This window comes from Patagioenas fasciata, chromosome 14 (assembly GCF_037038585.1).
Source record: "Patagioenas fasciata isolate bPatFas1 chromosome 14, bPatFas1.hap1, whole genome shotgun sequence".
NCBI lineage: Eukaryota > Metazoa > Chordata > Aves > Columbiformes > Columbidae > Patagioenas > Patagioenas fasciata.
In genome coordinates, this window is record NC_092533.1 from 16,463,965 (window position 1) to 16,481,529 (window position 17,565).

The 17,565-nt window shown below is 58.4% G+C and overlaps 3 protein-coding genes across 12 annotated transcripts in view; 2 read left to right on the plus strand and 1 right to left on the minus strand.

Moving 5' to 3' along the window:
- Positions 1-5,033: 5,033 nt before the first annotated feature.
- APBB3 (amyloid beta precursor protein binding family B member 3) lies at positions 5,034-9,822 on the plus strand. The gene is made up of 13 exons (XM_065849393.2): positions 5,034-5,166; positions 6,058-6,248; positions 6,544-6,620; positions 6,879-6,936; positions 7,099-7,239; positions 7,626-7,753; positions 7,873-7,878; positions 7,965-8,079; positions 8,166-8,253; positions 8,407-8,490; positions 8,666-8,781; positions 8,949-9,131; positions 9,615-9,822. Exons 1-13 carry the CDS (start codon positions 5,118-5,120, stop codon positions 9,816-9,818), a joined length of 1,440 nt encoding a protein of 479 aa, XP_065705465.1. The 5' UTR covers positions 5,034-5,117; the 3' UTR covers positions 9,819-9,822.
- A 50-nt stretch (positions 9,823-9,872) lies between these two features.
- SRA1 (steroid receptor RNA activator 1) lies at positions 9,873-12,099 on the plus strand. Its single transcript, XM_065849392.2, has 5 exons — positions 9,873-10,010; positions 10,513-10,638; positions 11,097-11,326; positions 11,518-11,626; positions 11,729-12,099. Exons 1-5 carry the CDS (start codon positions 9,986-9,988, stop codon positions 11,947-11,949), a joined length of 711 nt encoding a protein of 236 aa, XP_065705464.1. The 5' UTR covers positions 9,873-9,985; the 3' UTR covers positions 11,950-12,099.
- Positions 12,100-12,880: 781 nt separating this feature from the next.
- ANKHD1 (ankyrin repeat and KH domain containing 1) overlaps positions 12,881-17,565 on the minus strand; it is a 115,445-nt gene continuing 110,760 nt past the window's right edge. For 8 of the 10 annotated variants that reach the window (XM_071814838.1, XM_071814837.1, XM_071814835.1 and 5 more), the window contains 3 exons: positions 16,900-17,064; positions 13,281-13,454; positions 12,881-13,101 (listed from right to left, as the gene is read on the minus strand). In XM_071814838.1, the coding sequence (XP_071670939.1) occupies positions 12,958-13,101; positions 13,281-13,454; positions 16,900-17,064 (483 nt within the window). In that variant the 3' untranslated portion in view covers positions 12,881-12,957. Of the gene's footprint in view, positions 13,102-13,280; positions 13,455-15,944; positions 16,446-16,899; positions 17,065-17,565 lie in introns of those variants that run through there. The other 2 variants (XM_071814836.1, XM_071814839.1) reach the window with 2 other exon arrangements.

The following is a 17,565-nucleotide window of genomic DNA, read 5'->3' on the forward strand; positions in this document are numbered from 1 at the left end:
AGACCGTCGACTTTTCCAGTCCTGCCGCTCTGTGGTCGGTTTTTATTCGTGCTCCTGCCCGTCCAAAGACGAGGCGGGGGTCGTGCAGCCCTCTGCGTCCGGTGGCACCCATGAAACCACCCGTGAGCCCGGAATGATGCGTGTAAATAGGCTGGAGGAGCAGAGGGAGTGACGGGCTCCTGGGTGGTGTAACCCTGGGCAATACGCATCTCTGCTCCCACATATCCTGTCCTTGGCAGGGTGTTGGAGTGAAACTGCTCAAATAAGCTCTCCTTAATGGTTTAGGCTTAATAAAATCTGCCTTAGGCCTCTACATTGTTTCTGCAAAAGCTTTCGTTGGTCCTTTTATGTCCCCTGTTGTCACGTTCTGCCCTGGTGCTGCTATTAAAGCAGCTGTGTGTTCCTTCACTGTACAGCACCCTGTCTGTAGCTGACACCGTTCCTTCTGGGGCAGCAGCTCCTGGGTCTCGCCTTCGTGCTCATCCAGAGGTCCTGGTTGACACCCAGTTGATACAGCAACGGAAACGCCTCCAGCTGGCGCTTACATCCAAATGTTCGCACCAGCGTGTTCCCAGCAGAACAGCAAAATATTGAGTTCAGTGCACTCTCGCTTGCTTGATGTTTTTCTCGTTTAAGGCTTGAGACAACTTGTAAATGCTTAAAATAGCGTGAAAATCCCTGTGCTGGCACAGACTCCCAGTCTTATTGGAAGGCTGTCTGCTGTTCCCCCAGTGTAAAAGTTTCATATGTTTCACAGAACTTTGATGGTAAAGCAGAATTTTAAATAACTAAAACTATATGACAGTTATCATTTAAAAGGAAATCCATAGCTTAAGGGTGTCAGAATAACAAGTGGATTGAAAAACAGGAATTGATGACAACCATCTGTCCATTAAGTATCCTGGCTTCAGGGGTCTCCTATAATATAATACTCCTGGTTTCTACAATTTTGCAGAAAGATATTAAATGAATCTTTATCCGTATAAACTACAAATAACTACACTTTTGCCAGGTTCAGTACATTGGGAATGTCAAAAGCTGAAAAACTTCTCTGAGCCAAGGAAGAAAGAAGCAGGGAGAAGGACAGGGAACTGCTGGAGAGAGTCCAGCGCAGGGCAACAAAGATGATGGAGCGAGTGGAGCATCTCCCGTGTGAGGAAAGGCTGAGGGAGCTGGGCGCTGGAGCTGGAGAAGAGGAGACTGAGGGGGGACTCATTCATGGGGATCAATATGGAAAGGGGGAATGTCAGGAGGATGGAGCCAGGCTCTTCTGGGTGACAACCAGTGATGACAGGACAAGGGGCAATGGGTGCAAACTGGAACACAAGAGGTTCCACTTGAACATGAGAAGAAACTTGTTCCTGGTGAGGGTGTCAGAGCCTGGCCCAGGCTGCCCAGGGAGGCTGTGGAGTCTCCTTCTCTGCAGACATTCAAACCCGCCTGGACACCTTCCTGTGGAACCTCAGCTGGGTGTTCCTGCTCCATGGGGGGATTGCACTGGATGAGCTTTACAGGTCCCTTCAACCCCTGACATTCTGTAAATCTGTGAAGAATAATGGGCAGCAGCTGAGCATCTGCTCCTGACATCAGCTCAGAGCCTGGCAAACCAGCACCATTCTGCATGTGCCGTTTTTGAGCTGCAGTACCAAATTTTTGTCACCAGGCCGCAGCACACAGCACATTCAGAGGGACACTGAGCAAGGATGGCTCTGGAGCTGCCGTACTGAGTTCTAATCACCAGACAGCAGCACAGACCGCGCTCAAAGAGCGTCACTACAGCCTTGAGCAGCCGTAACAAATGTACTGAGATCATGCTCCTCTTGGCATGCCTTTTGGAGGCCCAGTGTCCGGGAGCTGTAGGATTTTGACTCTCAGAACTGTAGTGTTAAACATTAACCTAAAGGCATCCTGGTCCTTGAGCTCAGGTCCCCACATACATGGGTGGCCCAGATGAGTGTGGAGGGAGCAGTGTTGGTGTAGTGCCAAGCTCCCTTTGGTATTCCTTTTGCCTCTTCAGTGGCCCTGGACCTGTAGGATTTGAGGGTCTCTGAACCCTAATGCTAAACCTAATTGCACCCAGCAAACTGGGCATCAGGTCCCCATATACGTGGGTGGCCCAGATGATAAAACTGTGCAAGGAGCCAAGTTGGTGCAATGCCTTGCTCCCCCTGGCATTCTTTCACAGACCCAGTGTCCCTGGAGCTGTAGGATTTGTGCCTCTTAGAACTCCCACCCCCACCAGTCTGTATACCCTAAATGTAGCGTAGTCCTTGGACTCATGTCCCCACATCCATGGCTGACACAGCTAGAAAGGTGTGGATGGAACAATGCTGGTGCAGTGCTGTGCTCTCCTTGGCATGCCTTTTGCAGCCTCAGAGTCCCTGGAGCTGTTGGATTTGTGTCTTTCAGAACCTTAACCTTACCCCTAATAGCATCCAGCAACAGGAACTCAGGTCCCCACAAGTGTGTGTGGCCCAGAAGAGAAAGGTGTGTGGGGAGAAATGTTGGTGCAGTGTTGGGCTGTCCCTGGCATGCATTTTGCAGCTCCAAGTCTACAAAGAGGAAACAACTGGTGGCTAAAGAAGGGCACCTTCTAAGCTGGGTAACACCAGGAATACTGGTCCACCTGCGAGACAGCAAATCAGGCATGCACACTTACCGATTCTAAGCATGGCTCTCTGGTGGCCAGCACCCAGATCCTCAGGTTCCTTGGACCCTACATGGCTGGGCATCAAGATCTGTCTTACTGAGCAGCTGGTCCTGTCTGAGGTTCACCAGCTGGTCAGAAACACAAGCTCGAAACAGGGAGAGCAGTCACATGGAAGAAATGTGATTTAATAACCGTATAGAACAGACTGCAGTGATGAAACAAGATTCTCAGGCAGGTAAACATACCTACCACTACTTACAATCTACTGAACCCTTTGCTCCTTTTTCTTTCTGTTTTCCCGTGCTTGTTCCTTCTGTGATCCCTCCCTTTCCCCTTCCTACATCTATTCCCCTAAACATCCCATATGAAGTTTCACACAGTCCCCAGGTTCTGCTCTGCACCATCCACAAATTCTCCTCCCTCTGTGTCCCACCATAAGTCTCATATCACTATAGGCCATCATTGCTTTGAAGACATTACCAGGAGAGAGAGCAGCCTTCAGGAAGTCACCTTGGTGGACTTTGCTGAGCAGGAAGAGGAGTGGGAACCGCTTGTTCCTGGTAAGGGAAAGCCCTCTCCTGGGGACTGGAAGAAGAGCCAGCATCACTTGGTCTGGGAAAAGCAGTGGTTGAGGTCAGACCCACAACCCCCTCTGGCTCCCGTCACCTCAGACATGTCTGAATGCAGAGCCATGAGCCTCCCTCGCTCCTGCTGTGCTGGGATGGATTGTGTTGGGTTAGGCCCAGATGATAAAGTGTCCCATGGACACAGTGCTTGAATGGGGTCTCAGAAACTCCTCTAGCTCTGGACAGATGCAGAAGAGCTTGTAGTCAAAAAAGCAGATGCCAGCTGAAGACACAGATTATGGACAACTACACAGCTGCATTATGCAGTTGGTGCCAGTAGACATGAGCAAAGTTAAAATGCTGGTAGGAAGAATGTCACAAATTTAGGGGTATGTTAGCCCATGGAGTGCATGAATGAGGCAGTGCAAAGAGGTAATGACTTGCTGAAAGAGAGAAAGCAGGCATGGAAAAGTCATTTTGCACTTCCAAAAACCGCAGACTCTGTGGACAACTGCATGGAAAGAAGTGGGGCAGCTGAGATGGCATGGGAGGCTCTCAAGGACACAGGCTACATCTGGCACTACTAACTTCTGGCTCCAAAGAAGGAAAGGTTTAGAGGCCATGATGGACTGTGCGGATATGTCACGGGTAGCAAACCATCATCAGACACCTGCAGCTTAGAAGGATTTTATGGGTGGTTTGATGGGAGAACTGAGGTGTACAACAAATGTCTTCAGAGCTTCTGTCCTCAGGTACTGAGCATCAACCAGGATTGTCAGCTCAGGGTAGCATGTAAAACAGAAGTCTCACACTGGAGATGCAAAGCTCTTGGCCCATGCTGAGAAGGGGAAGATGATCAGGATGCACATTCAGTTGTCTTCAGTACTGACTGAAGGAGGCTGGACCATGGGTGGAGGGAAAAGTGAGGACCAGAGCATGCACAGAGGAGAATGAACGTGGAGTAAGTGTGGATGGAGAAGAACAACGGTGATTTGTGGGGAAAGGGAGGAGAATGGTGGAGGAATGGAGGAGTAATTTCACATCTGGAATATTGTGTCCAGTTGTGCCCCTCAGTTCCAGAAGGACAGGGAACTGCTGGAGAGAGTCCAGCGCAGGGCAACGAAGATGCTGAAGGGAGTGGAGCATCTCCCGTGTGAGGAAAGGCTGAGGGAGCTGGGGCTCTGGAGCTGGAGAAGAGGAGTCTGAGGGGGGACTCATTCATGGGGATCAATATGGAAAGGGGGAGTGTCAGGAGGATGGAGCCAGGCTCTTCTTGGTGACAACCAGTGATGATAGGACAAGGGGTAATGGGTGCAAACTGGAACACAGGAGATTCCACCTCATTATGAGAAGAAACTTCTTCATAGTGAGGGTGCAAGAACCTGGCCCAGGCTGCCCAGGGAGGTTGTGGAGTCTCCTTCTCTGCAGACATTCAAACCTGCCTGGACACCTTCCTGTGGAACCTCAGCTGGGTGTTCCTGCTCCATGGGGGATTGCACTGGATGAGCTTTCCAGGTCCCTTCCAGTCCCTGACATTCTGGGATTCTGTGACCTAAGAGCACTTGGAAGGCAAGGGGAATAAACGGGAAGAACTGATGGGCACAAAGGGCTGATCTGGACCCGCTCCTGCACTCAGAATCCTCCTTTCCCACCGCCGAACGCCGCTTCCACGCTCAAGTGCCCCAGTTTCCTCACTGAAACACCCGAAGGACGTGACCGCCCCTCTGCACCCCGATAACCCCCGGACACCCCGCCACCTCCCGCTCAGCGCCGGGACCTCCCCCGCCCCGCCCCGCTCCTCCCGCCCCACCCGCCGCCCCGCCCCTCCGCCGCAGCCGCCGCTGGGTCCGGGCCTGGGGAAGCGGCGGCTGGGGGGGCCGCGCCGGGGCGGCGCAGGGACCATGCTGGGCAAGGACTACATGCTGGCCATCGTCCTCGTCAACTGCGACGGTCAGCGGGGTCGGGGCCAGGGTGCGGGGCCGGGGCGCGCCGGGGTCCGATCCGATCCGATCCGGTGCGGGGGCGGCGGGCGCACCGGGCGCTGTCCGCGGTGCTGAGCGCGGCCTGTGCGGAGCGCGCCCGGCAGGCCCGGCCCGGTCCGGTCCGCGCCGCCTCCCCGCCCCTCCCAAGGTCGCGGGGGGCACTCCCGGCCTCCCCAAACCCCACAACCCCACCCTCCCCGGGTCGGGGTCTGGGGGACACGGGGGTGGAGCCACGCACAGCACCGGCCCCCCGGCAGCACAGCGGGTGAGCACCCAGGAGGGTGCGCCGGTGCCTGCGGGTTTTGGGGTGTGTGCCCAGGATCGGAGCACCGCGGGCTCATCGCCGAGACTTCTCCAGGGCGGGGGGTGCAGGGAGGAGGAGGTTGATCTACCCCTTCTGGCTGCAACCCCCCCTCTAAGCGTGCTTTCCTCCTCCCAGACCTCAGGGGTCTCTCCCCAAGCACTTTCCCCAGCAAAGCCTCCTGGGGTGTCAGCAGAGGGCTGGGGGCTGCATGCTGGCAGGGGAGCTCTGTGCTGGCAGCCCCAGGCTGGGTGCCCCTGCAGGGTGCCATCCCTGCCAGGCTCAGGCTGCTGCACCCTCTGTGCCCCTGCTGGGATCACCCCATCACTCTGGGCACCAATGAGGCCGCTGCCTGCGCTGATCACGCGCCCCAGGTCCACCGCTACTGCAGCCCCTCTGGCGTCACGCCAGAACTCCTCTCATGGGCCCTGTGCCCAGCCACGCACTCAGAGGCTGCTGCAGGGCCTGTGACTGCTGGGTGAAGCTGTTCACTTCTCAGGGTACCCTGCGGCTGGTGGACCTCCTCCCCACCTTGCCTCACAGTCTCCCTCTGCACAGACAACCTCTGGAGTGACCAGAGCCTGGAGACGGACCCCGACCTCCCCCCAGGCTGGAGGAAAATCCGCGACTCTCTGGGCACCTACTACTGGCATGTGCCGACCGGCACGACACAGTGGCAGCACCCTGCATCCACCACCAGCCCAGGAGGGCGCCCGGAGGCAGATGGAGAGGAGACACTCCAGGGAATGGTAGGGGGTGTGGGTGGGGGGAGAGGGCTGGTGGTGGATCCCACTCGCTGGCAGTGTCCTCTGGGCACCGCTGGCCCAGCCTCCCCTGGGAGCAGGACTGTCTCTGTCATTCCAAAGCCCTGCTCAGCCTATTCTTGGCCAGGTTTAAGTCCCCTGAAAGGCTTCAACAGAGCCCATATTGGCTGCATGGGATGCCTACAAGATGAGGTGCTGCTGTCCTGGAAGGGAGAGCTCCTACCTGGTGCCTCCTGACAGCCCCTCTTGCTGCGCTCACCTCCTTCCTCTTTTCTCCCAGGACAGCCAGCCACCCGTGGCGAAGCATTCAGCAAAGGACAGGCCCATTCCCAGCCCCATGGCTTCGCTGTCCCGGAGGTAGGTCTGCCCACACGCTCTGCCAGCTTGCGGGGTACTATTGACTTGTGACCACTGCTGGGTGTTGGGTTCCAGTGCCCTCCAACAGAGCAGCTCCATACGTTGGAGCCAGAAGGACCATGCTGGGCAGCCCCAGGGGATTCGACCCAGCTGGTGGCATGGTGGTCTGCGGCACCAGGGTACCCTGGTGGTTCCTGAGTGCCTTGGGTCTGTCCTGCTGAGCGGGAGCTATCCTCTCACCACCCTGTCCCTCTGTAGGACTTCGCTGCCGTGGCACAGAGATGACTTCCAGCACAGCACAGAGCCGGGCTCCAAGGTACCACACTCAGGCTTCACTGCAGAATTGTGGGCTGGAGCTGCCAGAGGAAGAAGACAGAGATGGGAGCAAGCATTGGGGGACCACGCGGGCATGGCAACGGGCACGGGGCAGCGGTGGCTGTGTTGGCTGGGCACTGAAGCCCCATATGTCTCTGCTCAGTGCTTTGCTGTGCGCTCGCTGGGCTGGGTGGAGATTCCTGAGGAGGACCTGGCACCTGGCAAGAGCAGCATTGCTGTCAACAACTGCATCCAGCAGCTCTCCAATAGCAAGGGCCAAGGCTCTGCGGAGAACCGAGGCGAGGTGAGCGCCTGGGACAGTGCTGTGAGGCAGGGTGCCACCCCAGGGCCACCACTGCTGGGGTGACTGTCCCCACCAATGGGCACTGTGCCAGGGGGGGCAGGGACCAGCGCCAGTGGTAGAGTGAACTCTCTCCACATAGGGCATCCATGCCGTGCTCCCAAATGTAGGGTCTGACAGGGGATGGTGCCAGGGCTTCCTTAGTGTATGCCTGTCCCCACACATGGCAATGGTAGCTGGGGACGGCTGTGGGGGAGGATGGGGCAGTGCCCGTGCTTGGTGCTGTGGGAAGAATAGGCTGGGGAATGAAGGGTGTCCCTAGGTGTGAACTGGGTACTGGGGATGCCTTGGCCACCTGCCAGGCTGAGGGAGTCACTGACCCTCTGCAGGGCCAGGACCTGCTGATGATCCTGAAGAAGGACACCATGAGCCTGGTGGACCCTCTGGACCGCAGCCTCATCCACCACCAGCCCATCCTCAACATCCGTGTCTGGGGTGTTGGCTGCAACAATGGCAGGTGCCAGGGGCTGCGGCAGAGCTGGGGGCTGGGAGGTGGCTCTGCCCGCTCTGGGGGGGAAGCACCCCAGCAGTGACCTGTGTCCTCTCCTCCCTCCTTGACTGCTGCCGTGGCTGCAGGGACAGGTAAGGGGACATTGGGCTGGGGGAAGCACAGGGAGCGAGGAGACTGCCTCTGCCAGGGTCTCACCAGCTTATTCATGGCCTTGCAGAGACTTTGCTTTTGTGGCCAGTGACAAGGACACCTGTGTCCTCAAGTGTCATGTCTTCCACTGCAATGTGCCTGCCAAGGGCATCGCTAAGGCCCTGCATGAGATGTGCTCCAAGGTGGGATGCAGGGTCCCCAGCAGGTGTGGGTACGGCCCAGAGGTCTTGAGGGTGAGTGGAGGCACTGGGCCCCCCATTTCTTGCAGATCGTGGCTGAGCGAGCCATAGTGAGCAGCAGGCTGCCCTGCAGTGCCACACTGGAGCCCATCTCCGACGGGGACCTGCCACTGCAAGGTACTGTTCCCACAGTGCTGGCTGCTCCCCCTGCCCAGAGCTGGCCCTCTGGCTCAGCAGCCAGAGCCCCTTGGCCTGCCCAGCATGTCCCAGGGGTCCTTGGGGATGGGGGAACAACATGGGGGGTCTCCCCCACCTCTCCTGTCCCGGCAGTGGATATCCTGGAAGCGGTGAGGCAGTCAATGCAGACCTATGAGGCGCTGTACATCGGCAGCCTGCCTGTGCCCAGGGCCATGGGTAAGTGCTGCCAGCTCCGCTGTGGCTGGGGGACACTCAAGGACCCCCCCACCGTGAGGTGGCTGAGCAGTTGCGACCCAGCAGCGGGCAGTCCCTGCCTGTGGGGTGGTACCCTGCCTGCCCCACACCTGCAGCTGGAGCAAGGGCCAACGGGGTGGGGTCTCCTGCTCCCCAGGCATGGATGTGCTGAACGAGGCCATTGAGAAGCTGATAAGGGGCCCCAAGCGGGAGCGCTGGACGCCCTCCCTCATCCACGTATCTGACACGGCCATGAGGGTGCACCCTGCGCAGGTGGGGAGGGGGCCGGGGGCTCTGGCCGAAGCAGGCACCCTGCTGCCACAGCGGGGGGACAGGCAACCCCCAGGGGGTGCCTGGCCTTCTGGCAGAGGGGACCTGCTGGGGGTGGCGGGGCTGCCTGCGGCGTGGCTGGGGTGGATGGGTCCACGGGGTCCCCGCAGGAGGACGAGGAGGCAGCGCACATCTGGGAGTGCCAGGTGCGGTACGTGACCTTCCTGGGGGTGGGCCGGGATGCCCACACCTTTGCGCTCATTGTGGACACGGGGCGACGCTTCCAGTGCGCGGCCTTCTGGTGTGAGCCCGACGCCGGCACCATCTCGGAGGCGGTGCAGGCAGCCTGCATGGTGAGCAGAAGTGGGGCACCTCCCAACACCCCCTGCTTCCCAGCCCTCTGGGGATGCCCAGAGGGGAAGGCAAGGCATGGGGATGGGAGAGGATAAAGCTGGGGACAGCTTTTGGGACACCCGAACCTGGGGAGGGCAGCAGGGACAGGAGGGAGTTAACCCCACAGCCGTGGCTTGTGGGTTGTGTCCAGCCCCACAGTGATGCCACATTGCGCTGCACCCCATGGCAATGCCCCAAACGCACTGCACCCCATGGCGATGCCACATTGCGCTGCACCCCATGGCAATGCCCCAAACGCACTGCACCCCATGGCGATGCCACATTGCGCTGCACACCATCGCAATGCCACATTGCGCTGTGCCTCATGGCGATACCACATCGCACTGCACTCTATGGCCACGCCGCGGTGCGTGTGACCCCCCCGGGGATGCCACGCTGTTCCCCCACCCCACGGCCACGCTGCGTGTCTCGTGTCCCTGCAGGTGCAGTACCAGAAGTGCCTGGTGGCCGCGGCACCGGGGGCTCGGGTGAAGCCCGGCCCGGCGGCCTCGGGGGACGCTGCGGGCGGGGCGGCCAAGGCGAGCGGGGGCAGCGGAGGGGCGGCGGGGCCCAGTGCCCGCAAGCGGGGCCTCTTCTCCTTCCTGGAGGCGTTCCGCCTCCGGCGAGCCCTGCTCCACTCCCCATAGCGGGCCGGGGCGGGGGCCGGGGCTGCGGCCGGGCGCTCCATCCCCGGCCCCGGTCCCGACCCCCGGCTCCCTGGCGGGGCGGGGACACGGGAAGCCCCGCCCCCTCAGGGTCCGCCTTGCCCCGCCCCGTCGGGCGGAAGGGGCGGGGCCAGGCGTGACGTGGCGGGATGGCGGAGTCCTACGTGAAGCCGGGTGAGGGGGCGCGGGTGGATTTCCGGTGCGGCGGGAAGGGGCGGCCGGGGCAGCGGGGGGAGCGGGCGGTGCGGGGCTCAGCGGGGCCGGGCCGGTGTGGGGATCCCGGGAGGACGAGGCCGGGGTGTGTGGGGGCGGTGTGTGTCTATGGAAGGGGTTGCCAGGTCCCCGTGTGCGGAGCCCCGAGGCAGCCGTATCCCGGGCGGGGGTTGTCCCGAGGGACTGTGGCGGGTGTGGGGGCCCGTGGAGCCGTGTCTGGGAAGGGCAGCGCTGTCCCAGTGCGGGGGCAACCCCGAGGTGCCATGTCCCGGTGGGGGAAGCCTTGGCGGGGCAGGGGGTGTCCTATCTGTGTCCTGGTGCGGGGCACGTCTGGTGTGGGAGCCCCGCGGAGATGGTGTCTGGGCAGCGGGAACCGCGCCCTGGCACAGGAGCCCGGGATCCTGATTCTGGGAGGGTCCCCATGGTCCCCCCCAAGGTCTCATTGTGCTCTTTGCTGCTACAGGGAACCAGGAGCGTGGCTGGAACGACCCCCCCCAGTTCTCCTACGGGCTGCAGGCGCAGGCCGGGGGTCCCAGGCGAAACCTGCTCACCCGCCGGGCCCCTCTTCCACCCGAGGAGGCTCCCCCAGGTCAGCAATGGCAAAGCCCCCGGCCCACCCCGCTGCACCCCTGCCCAGCTGGGTGCTGCTCCGGGGAGCCGAGCCCCAGTGCAGTCACCCTCTCCCTTCTCCCTTCTCCCTCTCCCTCTCCCTCTCCTCTCCTTCAGGCCCCTCCTCCCACCTGGGTTCGGTGGGAACTGCAGCCCAGCCGGGGCATTTGGTCTGGCTCCCCCTGCTCCATCGCAGTGGTGGTGGGGGAGCAGAGCAGGTGGCACCTGCCCTTGCTGCCAGCCCTGGGGTGCCAAAGCCAGGCAGTGCCACCCCTGTGCAGGCAGAGTGGCAGCACAGGCTGGGGGCCCTGCGGCCTGAGGCCCCCCACTTCTGCTGGGCTTCTTTGATGGGGGTGACAAGTGTGTGGTTCCCCACGCCTGGCTGGTGTTGCTGTGTCTGGGCTGATGGGGCTCTGTGCTGATGCCTCTTCCCTGCAGGTGCTCGTCCAGACCTGACCAGCACCCCGGCTGCCCCCACTGCACCACCCCCCCGAGCACTGGGACCACCCCCCCTGGGACCCATCAGCCCAGCCCTGCGCGCAGATGGCGGGAGGCCGAGCCCCGTGTCGTGCCCGGAGGAGAGTGGCCCGCAGGAGAGTGCTCTGCCCGCCACCACAGTCCTCGCCCCGCTGAGGGAGGCCCTCGCTGCCTGCCGCCCCACAGTGCAGGTGAGGCCACGGTCCCTTCCTCCACCTCTGCCTTGTGCCCCAGGGGCACCGGAGGGACAGCAGCCAGGAGAGCCAGGCAGAAGCTGCCTGTTCCCAGGATGCATGTGGGATGAGAGGAGCCACAGCTTCCCTGGGGGCTCCTCAGAGCTGGCAGAGGGCAGATGCCTCTTCCAGCTCATCTCTGTTTCCAGAAGCAAGTGTGCGATGACATTGGGCGGCGGCTGACAGTGCTGGAGGATGCCTGGGCTCAGGGGAAGCTGTCAGCCCCGGTGAGAAAGAGGATGAGCCTCTTGGTGCAAGGTGAGGGGCAAGGGGGATGGATCCAGGCCTACACCAGGCCACCGGGTAGGGGGCATCTGCAGGATGATCCCCCCACACTGACAGGTTTCCTCTTCCCGGCAGAGCTCCAGCAGCAGCACTGGGACGCAGCTGATGAGATCCACCGGTCACTCATGGTGGACCACGTCAACGAAGTGAGCCAGTGGCTGGTGGGTGTCAAACGCCTGATCGCTGAGACGAGGAGCCTGCCCGCTCTGGAACCGGCTGTGGTGATGGATGGCAGCGCTGAGGCTGGGCCTGGCCAGGAGGAACCCCAAGGCCAGGAACGGGGCTGTGGACTGTGAGCAGGGCCACCAGCAGGGAAAGGGCCCCCTGCCTGAGGGGATCTGGGCACCTCAGCCTCCCAGTCCTCACCCAGGAAAAGATGATTTTAATAATTGTGACATTTTAGTGGCAATTCACTATGTTTAATAAACAGCACGATTCTGCTCCTGGCCACAGCCTGCCCTGGGGTTCTGGCACTGGATGGGTCCCAGTTCTCTCCTGTGAGCAGCAGGAGCCAGGACTGCCAGGCAAGGCCACAGCAGCTTCAGGCTTGGCCAAGCGGCTCCCGCCCTGGCAGGGTGTTCCCAGCTCACAAGACATGCAGGGCAGGAATCACTCCAGCGTGACCCAGGTCAAGGGAGAGCAGTGTGTTTCCCTGCTGCCCTGGGTGACAGAGCCTGGCCTCCCTGGGCTGGCCTTTGGCAGCAGGCACATGGCCCAGCTTTTCTGCTGGAGGTGGCCTGCAGGTCCTAGGCTGGCTGTGGAGGGTGACCTGCTGCCAGCCCAGAGCAGCCTGGCATGGCCAGGGTTTGTGCTGCAGCTACAGCCTCTGCTCCCTTCTGGGCTCCTGCCCATCCTGGCACAGCTCACACCCAAGTTAGGGACCCAAGAAACCTGGGTGGCCTCAGGGAGAAACATCCTTGTGCCAGTGATGTCCACCAGGTCAGGTACACCCAGGTGTTGTGTTGACCCTGGAGAGCAAGCAGACTGTGCTGTGCTGCTCCTTCTCACACTTGCAGGAAGGTGTCACCAGCTGCCCCACCACAGCTGGGGGCATGTGGCAACCCAAGCCTGACAGCAGAAGCCCTGTGTTCACCACCCCCTGTGTGCAGGGTCTCAGTGCAGGAGGAAGATCCTCTGCACCCTCAAAGGGCTCCAAGTGCTGCTTCCCTCCCCAGGGTGCTGAGGACCCATGTAAGCCCCAACATAGAGACACACAACATCAGCACAGGGGTTTCATGGTGTTTATTGATCAAGCATGAGCTCCTAGGCAATTGCACCAGCCAGTTGTGCTAGAGCCTGAGGTGTCACATGTCCATCCCCAGCGTCAGAGAGGGCTGCAGCCAGCTGGTCACGGTGCCAGCACCTCCACGAGGCCCAGGAACAGGCCCAGCCATGGCCTGGAGACTGGGAGCTGGAAACCCAGATGTCCATCTCAAACTAGTCTTGATCTGCAAGGATACAGAGAGATACAGGGCCAGGATTAGGATGGGGCTGCCTTGGGAGAAACATGCAGGCAAAATGGGGAGAAGCTGGAACCAGGGCTGAGCTGGGATCTCCCCTTGCCCTCGCTGCCAGGTGGGAGCCCCAGGCAGCAGGTAGGCAGGGGCTGTGTGGCTGGGCTGCTCACCTGGCATGGCTTCTTCGCTCTCATTCCGCTCCTTGAGCTCCTCCAGCTTGACGAGGCTGGACTGGGCCGGGGATATGACACCGGGGATCTGGGGCAGGCAGCAGGGAAGGGTCCTGGCCACGGGTGAATTCTTGCACTCCAGCAGGAACTTGCGGTCGTAGATGATGCGGGTACCTGCCAAAAGCAGGGGGTGTCAGGCACTGCCAGCCCCTGGCCACTCCTGTCTCTGAGCACCACGGCCTGAGCCTGGAGCAGGAGGTGCAACCCAGCACTTGGCCACAGCTTGCGGACACAGCTGCCTCTGGAGCCACTTCCCACATGGCAGACTGTGACACTTGTCCTGCCCAGCAGCTCTTCCCCACAGTGTTCTTCCCCTTAGGCTCCTGAAGCTCTGCCAGGGCACAGCACAGGGGGTCCAGCCCCGATGCGAGTGCCCTATGGCAGCTGCCACTGCAGCTACCCTGTGCTGCTGGAAACGCAGGGCCAGCCCCGCGGCACTGGGCCAGGCAGCAGGCAGGTCCCCAGCACAGCCTGCCCGAGGCGGCTCCCTGCAGCCATCAGAGCAGCAGAGGCTGGGTGTCCTCCCCAGCACCACAGGCAGCTGTACCTGAGCACCCATCCCCATCGGCTCAGCTGGCGAGCCACCAGCTGTGCCCCGTGCCAGGATAAGGCGGTGGGTTCAACAGGACAGGTCCTGCAGTGTGCCAGCCTGCTGGGTGCACAGCCCCAGGCAGTGCCCCCCTGGCCTGCTGTCCTTGCAGCCCAGCGCAGACACCCCTTCAAGGCACCACAAACACCTTATGCAACTCATGCCTGCCCCAGACCTGGCTCCCCAGCCCCAGATAAGCTTATCGGAGGCACACAATGGAGCCAGCACCCAAAGGGTGGGCACCTGCGGCTGAAGCAAAATATGCCCAGCTGAAGGACAGGGCACATGCTGCCCCGGCAACAGACAGCAAAGGATCTGCTTGACAGCTGAACCATGAGCTTTCAGGGGGAGGGTACTCCTGGAGGAAGCTGTGCCCCCCAGTACCTTCCTGCAGGGCTGGTGACCTCGAGTGGGAGCAAATGTCTTGCACGAGCCCCCTGCACCTCCCCCAGCCAGCTGTGCCTGGGCATGACCTATCCCCGAGGGCCCAGTGCCATGTCCACCACCCCAGCGCCACTGCCACAGCAGGCACCACCTCTGCCTGCTCCCACCCAAACCACAGGGCACTACTGTCCTACAAAGATTTGGGGTTGCCTTTTCCAATCCAGCCCTGGGCTGCCAGGGAAGCCACCACCCCATGGACCTGCCTGGATCTGATGCCCAGAGCAGTCGCCTGTGCCCCAACACCGAGCTGCAGGGGTGGAGAGCCCAGGAAGAGAGTGGCTCGGGAAGGAGCTGCCTACATGAGGCAGGGATGAGGCAGCTGAGGCCACTGTTAGGGACAACCCCATCCCCATGCTGGGTCTTACCCCCTGGCACGGTGGAGTAGATGGTGCCCAGCAGGTGTGGGACAGGGAGATGGTGGCTCCTGGGATGGGGCATGGGTGGCAGTGCCTGTTGTGGCCGCAGAGCTCACACGGGTGGGTGGGGCACGGCGGGGGCTCCCCTGCGACTCACCCCAGGAGCAAACACTTATTGCACTACAATACCATTTGGTTTTGATGCAAATACTGTTAGCACAAGTGTGCCTCCTTTGGTGTTTGCACTACTGGGTGCAGCAGCAGTTCAATGTTTTTTACATTTCTTCCTCGAATATTAGAAATATCTGAATATATCATTCAGTAGCATTTCTGAGGTTTATTTGCCTTCGCTACTCAGATATTGCTTGTGCACTTTGGGTTTTCAGTGCCTCTTTTCCTGGGGGAACTGTTGCTGCACGCCAGGATTTGTCTGGAGCAGGTGCAGGAAGGTGGAGAAGTCTCTGTCTCCTCCGAGAGCACCGAGAGTGGCCCATGAGATTGGACACTATGTGCACTGTAGGTACCTGCTTGAGGAACGGACCAAATATTGAGTGTTGTTACTGCACTGCCATTGAGCAAAAGCAGAAACAGGCGTAGTCCAGGTGCAGAAAGAGGAGAACTTCTGCACCTGGCTAGAGAATGACCATTCTTCTTAAGCTGTATGCAAAAATCCCTTCCTTCCTCACGGAAAGGACTTGAGGAGCTCTTACCAGATTTAAAGGGTTACAAGAAGCTTTGAACTGAATTTTTCTCCGTGGGAAGTGGTTTCTCTTTTCCTAGGAGCTGCTTCTAGGCAGCTGGTCCCAGTGTGTCAGGTGAAGAAACCCTGCATCTACCTACGAGCTATCTTTTTACTTTTGGTAAATTAAGATGCCATCAGTTGCCACACTGTCAGCTCAGCCCTCATCTCCAGCCCCTGAACAAAACCTGATCTCTCAGGCAATTCACCTGGAAAAAGAGCGCTAGGAGCAGCAGAACTAATCCAAAAGGAAAGAAGAGTAATGCATAAATGTTTCCACACACACACACACAAGGCTAACCACCAGCAGGGGAAGGACTCAGCAGACCTCGTATTGCAGACAACCAGCCTCCCCCAAACCCTCGCTGCATCCATGTGCTGATTATGTGACCTGAGAGGATCCATCACTGGGCACAGCAGCAGCTATTGATGACAACACACATTCTCCTCCAAAATTCTCACGCACAACCTACAAATACTGTTCGCCTTTTATTGAATATTCAGGTAAATATTTCACATTAATACAGGCTACATAAAGTAGAGCCACTATACGACGTGAAATTTACTCAGCTTTTCCTTTTAAGTATGTAAACAACAATTATACATGTATTTACCACCCAATTTTAAAAGGTTGAAATCATATAATCAGCTAGTTCTCTGCTGCATACACAGAGCATTCAGTAGTGTTTAGCCAAAAGCACTAGTTTTGTCTTAAGTTCAAAATGGCTAAACTAACTGGAGAACTGAATCAGTTTGTGCAGGTAAATCAATTTGTTCTTACACAATGGGTAATCGAGTTTTCATTGGTACAGCCTACAAAAAATTGCTTAGTTAGGCACGTTTTAAAAAATCCCCAGGGTTCTTCAAGATCATAAAGATTCCCAAAATAAGGCTAAAAAAGGATAGACCCCCTTAAATCAGTTGACGTACTTGAGATGCATGTTTCCAATGTGAGGTGCCCAGGTGCCAGGCCAAATCTACAGCAAGAAATAGAAAGACAAGTCTATTATGAAAACAAATCAAGGTTCCTTTAACAGAGTGTTTAACAGAGCCACCAGAGGGCAAGCTTAAGGCTTCCCCCTAAAATACAAGCAGACTGTGTTCAAAGGCCTCTTCAGCTCTGGCAGAGGTTTGACTGACAACTTGCAAGATTCTGAGTATAGATACAAACCCTCTCCCTTATAACAAAGTCTGTTACCTGGCTGAGCAGTCTTGAAATGCTGCTTATTTTACCTGAAAGGTTTGGTATGGATAGCACTATATAAACACATGCTAACTGTAGGGGAAAAGTCATGCAAGCAATCTCAATTCTGGTATCAAAGCACTGAAAAAAATAAATGGCACCTATTCAAAAATGAAGAAAACCAAACCAAAGCACAACACCATAAAAAGCCTCAGGTGATCAAAGGTGGAAAAAAGTAGCCACACTACCTGCTGAGCATCAGTACATTCTGTTGAGTTCTGGACAACTTTGATCATGGGATTCCAGGCGGGATCTGGAGTATGGAGCCCGTTAAAGAGGGGCCCTCCTGGGCCATCCGCCAGCTGGGGGTGCGAGGGTATTAGAGTGCCGCCGTACATGGAAATGGGCAGGCCCTGCAGGAATAAGAGAAAGCGCTGTCAGTGAAGCAGGCCGTGGTCGGGAAGGGCCACTGTAGTACCGTGTTTGCCAAGATGACAGAGGGAGTTCACATCCATATGTAATGTTTGCCTACTGGCAAATATCTTAGCGCTGCGAGGAAACGGGTGTCGCCACACACCTAGGCAGAGTATGGAATACAGTGACTCTTCAGTGCTTAAGTTTCAAGTCAGTTTACCCGTTTTTCTGGAATTATACCTCACCAGCAAGCAGTGGCACAGCGCTTTCAGCCAGACACGGCAGCTGAACACTGATCTCAGTACTCCCTCCCAGGCTCTCTAACCTTGGTGCACTCAGGACTACAGCCAGGGCTGCATTTCAGCAAAGCCCATATGCAGCTGGAGCCTACAAGTCTCCAAGTTGAAGGTATTCTATAAATGTTCTTCCAGTTCAGAGAAAGTTAGAGAGCAGCTTTCAGTAACTATGAGATTTCTTTCCCATGTCTGAATGACTGCTGC